At 38.9% G+C, this 7,306-nt stretch overlaps 1 protein-coding gene across 2 annotated transcripts; it reads left to right on the top strand.

Annotated features, from left to right (window-relative positions):
- The first annotated feature begins 2,402 nt into the window (after nucleotides 1-2,402).
- Nucleotides 2,403-6,830, top strand: LOC126169290 (calmodulin). 2 transcript variants are annotated; one of them, XM_049920631.1, is made up of 3 exons: nucleotides 2,403-3,500; nucleotides 3,918-4,003; nucleotides 6,610-6,830. In XM_049920631.1, exon 1 carries the CDS (start codon nucleotides 2,473-2,475, stop codon nucleotides 2,920-2,922), a length of 450 nt encoding a protein of 149 aa, XP_049776588.1. In that variant the 5' UTR covers nucleotides 2,403-2,472; the 3' UTR covers nucleotides 2,923-3,500; nucleotides 3,918-4,003; nucleotides 6,610-6,830. The 2 variants fall into 2 exon arrangements, with proteins under 2 accessions (XP_049776588.1, XP_049776587.1); XM_049920630.1 differs by having other exon boundaries at nucleotides 6,605-6,830.
- The last annotated feature ends 476 nt before the right edge of the window (nucleotides 6,831-7,306 follow it).

Here is a 7,306-nt window from a genome sequence, read left to right as displayed (position 1 = left end):
ACTTTTTTTGCTGTTCTCAACATTGTCCCTCAACTACAGGTACTGTTGATGGAAAACGGCCGACATGTTGAGCATTTGTTATAAAGAACATTGTCTTTAACTAAAAATCATTTATTTTGCTACTAACCGCTTTTGTACCATATGAAGAGACGTATGTCGGCCATTTTGTGCATCCTTTTTCGTTTCAATAAAACCCCATGTCATTTCAAGCATATGTGTCAGTTTTTACCTATTTATGTACGTTATTCCGTGAAGTATTGAATTCTCAAATTTTAACGGACTTTTGCGTCATCTTTTTTTTATATAGGTAAATGAATTTCAAAAACCGGACATGATTGTCAAATGCATTTATATTTACAAAAGATCAGTAGTATAATATCTGTGTATAAGTACCAATATTATTTCCACAGATTACCTATAGTTCTGATATATCGTTGACATAGCTATCGGGTACTGTTGTACTAAGGATTAATACATATTTCGGAGCCGGAGCTGTAGTTAAGTTGCTGTACAAAGCTTCCTTACAATTGCTGTGGACTGGGCGCAGCAGCTTCGCGCGCCTACCACAACCAATCACGTTACACGATTTTGTAAACGTCTCTATGGTAACGCCCCGGTGTTGCCGGAGCTGTAGAGACCGCCACTGTTTTCGCCTGCAGCCATTTGAGCTTCGTAGCAACAGCAATCTGACAACAGCACTGCCAACTGTCAGAGATCAGCTTACGCCGCCGATCTGACTACAGTAACTCTCTTCAGGACGCTGATTGCGTTCCTTTTCAGTCCTCGCACAAAGGAAACATCCTTACCAGTGCTGGGAATCAAATCTGACCTGTCTACACTCGTCAGACACTGTCGCCACTTACTTACCGCTCAAAAAGACTTACCTATTCGTATTTTCGTAGTGCACGTAAATCGAGTCAGACTGATGTTAGGTTGATTTCTTAGGAGGGTCACGTCTACTCCAGCTCTGTTTCTAACGACTTAGAAGAGACAATCTGCACATTCTTTCTCCTCTCATACATGTTCTGCAAGAGTTTTATCTTGAAGTGCTATTTATAATGGTGATGATTCTTGGAGCAACACGTGAATAAATTTACACGTCACCTGATCCAGCGATTCGCTTCTCATTTATGAGGCGGAATGTGGGTCAAACATTAAGTGATATCGTGTTGCAAAGAAAATGCTATATTAAAGATAGATGCGTCCGTTAACATAATATGACAGTCCCTGAAAAGACATGGAGACTTCGTCGAAATTAAGAATTTCCGGTTACTGTGGAAAAATGTTTAACTTGGTTTGGAAAGTTACAAGGAGATGCGAGAGCCTATGAGATACTTAATGTTGTTAGAGGAGTCTTCGTCTTATTCTACAATTAAAAACGTCATCTTGCAGTTCCCCATCTGAGACATTTTAATTAGTAACCATGACATGCATGTTTATACTGCGGCAACACACTTTCTCTTTTCATGAAATAAATGTGAGTTCTTCAATCATTTGCTATAAAAATTAATAGTCTGATACGATAATTGCAGCGAACGTTTCACGATTTGAGCTGAACTTCCTACTGTGTGTAGTGTTGGTTTCCTTTAAAATAAAATTTGAGCACATACTTCCCGAATTATGTTTATGTTACCTGGTACTATGTGCAAACACGGATTCCCTTTCATTAAGTATTAAAAACAGCGACACTTCCACTTGAACACGTGTCGAAAATTTACCGGTTAGGAACGGTCCTCATTTGAAACATTGCGGTAATCACATAAGTTTAACGTAAACTTTATTTACGGAGAATGAACACACTTGTCAGGCTTGCGACCTACAACATGTCAGATCAGTAACTGCATGTAGCGAGTTGTTTTTGCTTGTGTAACGAAACTAAATGTGCAGGTACTTTCCCAAGTCCCCGCGACAGTTTTACATCCATCACAGTTGCCTGTGTTTCATAAAATTCATTTTTTTGCAACGAGATTCCTACTGGCCTCATTAACACTTGGACATTCTGTGAAAATTCATTAGCTTGTTTTTATTTCTCATTTCTCTGTTACTATCACTGTATTGGATTTAATTTCTAAATCGTTCGACAACTGTCTTACCGAGGCTGGCGCTTGTGTGTCAGCGCCAATAATACTGAGCAGTTTTTGCGTAAGGCGAAAGAAGAACGGCTGAACATAATTTCATTAGGCATATTAGGGTAAAAGTACGTTAGGCAAGGATCCGCGTCACGAAGAGTTAAGACGTCGCCATGCGGCACTGCAGACACCACGGTCGATAAGAACAGCAGACAGTCGCGTAGCTGAGCCACCGGATGCGCGCGCTCGCGGCTCTGCGCTTGTCGCATTGCAGGTGGGCGCCAGCCAATAGGAGCGCACCACTGCCTCTAGCCGCTGTTGCCGTTATAAAGGGGCGCGCCATTCGCTCGCGCGCATCCGGGCAGTGTAGACGTGTGTTAGCGAGAGCAGCGACGACTCAGCCATGGCGGATCAGCTTACCGAGGAGCAGATCGCAGAGTTCAAAGAAGCCTTCTCTCTGTTCGACAAGGATGGTGACGGCACTATTACAACCAAGGAATTGGGAACTGTGATGCGTTCCCTCGGGCAGAATCCAACAGAAGCAGAACTCCAAGATATGATAAACGAAGTGGACGCTGACGGCAACGGTACAATCGACTTCCCAGAATTTCTCACCATGATGGCGCGCAAAATGAAGGATACGGACAGCGAGGAAGAAATCAGAGAAGCATTCCGCGTGTTCGACAAGGACGGAAACGGCTTCATCAGTGCCGCTGAATTGCGACACGTGATGACCAACCTGGGTGAGAAGCTCACCGATGAAGAAGTCGACGAGATGATCAGAGAAGCGGACATCGACGGTGACGGGCAGGTCAACTACGAGGAGTTCGTCACAATGATGACATCCAAGTGAAGTGCCGGCTTTGTGGTGCGGGAGAGGCGGGTTTTTCGGGACGCTTTACAGAGATAAAAACACTGCATTTCTGCTTTCCATTATGAACAAACGATACACTATGAAACAATGAACTGAGTAGAAGAACTCGTGTATTTAAATCGTCGTGTGATGAAGTGATAAACCAACGGATGAAACTAAATTTTTGTAAAAAAAATTGCCCTCGACCTTTACCCCCCTTATCACATCACCTACTTAACTATGAGGTTTGTTAATCATAATGTGTAATGTTACACTTAGGAGTGCATATTTGTGTTGTATAGTTTAAAGACTATTTCCTGCGTTGTGGACCTATTTTCCGGTCAAAAAGACAGTCTTCGTTTGTCAGTTTCGGCCCGGCCCTTTCGGGCCCAACTAGTTCTTATCGATTAGTCTCCTACATTTTCCTGTGCGGCCTTCCTTCCACAGCATGTACAGAGTAGTAGTTATTATAGGCAGATTTCAGACTTGGTTCGTTTTCCATATTTAGTGTCTGCAAAGTACCAAATCAGCAGCGACCTGTGGAGCATTTGGTGCGGCCTGCGGTGCTACTTGTGGAGGTGAGTCGCAGCTGATGTTTGTTACAATTTTATAGTGGAAGTACGTGTTGCTCACTACGTCTTGCCACGTAAAAAGTTTGCCAGACATACATATGTCTTTGTGGATTCTGATAAGATGTTAATGGTGCTGATAGCCAAGACTGCATTCATTAAATGTTAAATGTAATAACGTAGTACAGTAGCTCAGCCTGTACACACTTTAATAGCCAACGCTATTGTGGGAAAGTTATTTTTAGTAGCGGTCGGCGTGGGCACTTGGATTCGGTTGCTGACGACAGTTTTTAGAAAGTTATGTGGTGTTAAAGTAGTGAACGCTTTCGCTCTTTAATTACGTATTTTATTGAATACCTGTTGCTACTAACCTTTGCAGATCAAATTCAATAGCATTGTTTTTATTGTAACGTTCGTGTTTTCCAGGGTCTTCGAAATTGCAAGAAATACTGGGCTCTTCCAGAAGACCTTTTTGGGGTAGATGCGTACTACGTCTTCAAGATTTTACGATGGTAGAGTATATATTTTTTTTCTATAGTCTCATTAATCAATTGACGATGCTTTTATTAACCTTACTCATGAACAGTGAACATCAGTTTTGCACTATTCTTTCAATGTTTGTGTGGTGTTGTACTGTAAATGCCCCCGATTATCATCATCTGTTTGCTTTGCGAATTGTTTACTAATACATTGGAGAGCAGAATGAGTTTCGTAAGATGGTTAAGCGAAACTGCTTAGTTTCGTAACTTAAAATTATGAAGGAACTTTGTTATGAGTTCGGCATGTTTTGACATATGTCATTACACTTCATAATTGAGCTATATTTATTGTACACTAACATGGGCCGATTTTGATGACTACGTGAATAGAGCTTTTGCAGTAGTAATAGTGGTGTTCAAAATGATTGACCTTGCTTGCTGTGCAGCTAAATTAGAATTTAACAAATCTGTTGGCGGGCTGTCGTGCTGAAATAGTTGGATTTTTCTTGACTTCAGTATTTGGCTTTAATTTCATAATAATTAGGTTGATGTGTTGTTATGAACTAATGGTTTGATTGTCTAAAGGCTTGGTTTTAGCCTATGATGTGGTGGTGGCTGTTGACACTCCTCTTGCACCATTCCCATTTTCAGCTTTGAAATATCCAGATTTGCTATTTTCTCAGTCTGCAAATGCAGTGAAATTGGGGTTCATAGCGAAACTGAAGATACCTAGTGTCATTTATCCAAAGAATCTTGTTGAAGGGAAGAATAAAAAAACATAGGTCATGTTAATTTTATAACCATTGTGAACATGTGATCATAATGTAAAATTTGTTTGCAAGCATTATTTCAGGGATCTTGATTTCAGCATGCATTGGTGAAATGCTGATTGTGCAGATGTGAATCTTAGGAGTAGCAGTTAGATTCCTCATCATGCGTTACTGCTCCTACACTTTTCTTTAGAATCACCTATCTGAACATATTGTGAAAGTGAGTTACCATGATAAACAGCTGTGAAACCAGTAAAATTTGTAATTTACAAGAAATATTGTTGGTCTTGACATGGAATCAGTTACAAATAGTAAAAAGATGGGCTTGTTTGCTAATGTGATTTTTTTTTTGTGTGTGCGTGTGTGTGTGTGTGTGTGTGTGTGTGCGTGCGCTAGCTGCTTTGTGAGCTATTATAGTATAGTCTTACAAAAATTTCTTCAGTAATAGGAATAAGGTGTTTGATAAGCATAAATGTTGAAACCTTTGAGCTGTTCTTATTATGCATTTCAGTTCCTTCTATACTGACAATTTTAAAGGTACTTTAAAACCAAATTCAATTTCATAGAATTGCCTATATTACAATTTATCATGTTCAACAGTTTGCATATGTATTTGGCTGCTATGTGTTGTTGACGGATAACTGAAATCTTTCTGTATTTGTTCATACTTGGAGTGGAGGAAGTTACCACACACTTCTAGAGAAGCTTAAAGGCTTGTTATATACAGATTACTGTGATGAAATAGCAGCTTTGAAACTCCAGGTTGGAATATCAACAATACGAAGAAAATGATATTTTTTGCTCACTGTAAACATGACCTGTTGGGTTGCAGACAGGCCCAATGAAAAGACACAGCTTTAGGTCAAAGCCTTCAGCAAAGTCTCTCTCTCTCTCTCTCTCTCTCTCTCTCTCTCTCTCTCTCTCTCTCACACACACACACACACACACACACACACACACACACACACACACACAAAACTTCCAATTAAAGATGATTTGTGTAAAAGCTATAATGAGTACAGTCTGTCTGTTGTGCCTGTCTGCAACGTGACAGAATCTTCATGGTCAATAAGCAGTCACTTCCCTTACATTGTTGAAATATCACTTTGGTTGGTTTTAATGTCAGAGTAGGAAACGAGGCTTGCCTCCGTATTATATTGCTGGTGCTTTGCTTATGGCTTCTCATATTCAGCTTCACTAACAGGTATTTCTCTTGTCTAAGTAGAATTTTTCAATCACTTTAAGTATTAATGTCTGATTACTTAAAACTAATAGTCCATCAGTGAAATTAAAGAGCATTAAGCAATGACTATTGCAGTGCAATTGCACATAGTATTCATTGCTGGGGTTGGTAGTAAGCGAAAGTACTATCTTCACAAGATTTGTAGCTCTGTTCATCCAGAACCGAGTTGTTAACACTGATTGAGTGAGTGGCATATGAATTGAGATGCAGATGGGTGTTAATTAGCTTAAAGGTGCAAGTATCTGTAGAAGCAGTAAAGCATAAATGAACATCTAGGTCTGAGCTGTAAGGTAATTGTGATGGAATTTTTATCCTGCAGAAGATATTGTGGCTAATTGCGGGAAAACATTTCTCTGCATGTAATTCCGCCTTTCATATGTAAATACTGACCACTGCATGTCTTAGATTTCAACAGATTTATTTTCACTACTTACGGGTGTGGTGTTGATTTAAGAATACAGCTTTTCTATACAGATATGGCTTTGTGCCTTATGTATGAGCAATTTGTGTTAAATGTTGAGCTTGAATTGAAATTTTTCAGGTATTTTTGCCAGTATTCTTCACTTTGCTGGATTGGATAGCACTAAACATATTACTGATAAGTTTTTTCCTTCTTTTCAGCACAGCAGTCATCGAAGAATTGTCTCCGCACAAGCTGTTGGTTCAGTCTGTGGTCTCCAAAATTTGCTGTAGCTGGTTTAAAATTGTGATGTTTTGACTTAATCTGTAAACATTCCAAATAATTTTCATTCATTCATTAATTTTAATACTAAATACATGACGTTAGTATGTATATTATACTGTTATTTAATTTTAAAGAAATGTTAATAAATTTAAGTGTTTAAAACTGCTGGGGTTCAATAATTAATCCCCATACCCAAAAATGCTGTTTCTGGTGAAAATCCTAAGTTGCTTTAATGAAAGTAGTAGGGCAGCTGTGATTTTTCCAGTGTTTACTAAAAATTGGGCAAACTGGTCATTCTAAATCTTGATAGTTGGTTCAAATATTCTATTAGAAAAAATTTAAACTTTTAGCTGCTATCACAAACTTTTGACCACTGTTTTCTTTTAACGGTGATCTAAGTGTTCCTTAATGTTGACATGCTTTATTGATCTGTGAAGTTTAAAAAATTACAAATGGGTTGGGGTTCATGAAAACTACAGCTGTGATTAGTAGTGAAATTGAACTGACAAATATTTTTTAAGGGAATTACAACAAATTGTGCCATATAAAAACTTATGTAAGGATTTCAATAGTTTGTCTTCTGAGTTTGATTTGTGATAATTTGTTGTTGGGGATACTGTATGTTGAAATGTTTGAAT

Source organism: Schistocerca cancellata, chromosome 1 (genome assembly GCF_023864275.1).
Source record: "Schistocerca cancellata isolate TAMUIC-IGC-003103 chromosome 1, iqSchCanc2.1, whole genome shotgun sequence".
Taxonomy (NCBI): Eukaryota; Metazoa; Arthropoda; class Insecta; order Orthoptera; family Acrididae; genus Schistocerca; species Schistocerca cancellata.
This window is presented reverse-complemented; position numbering and strand designations above follow the sequence as displayed.

Bases quoted from the DNA above. Each gene is read 5' to 3' on its own strand.
- LOC126169290 (XM_049920631.1), top strand. From the start codon at position 2,473: ATGGCGGATCAGCTTACCGAGGAGCAGATCGCAGAGTTCAAAGAAGCC.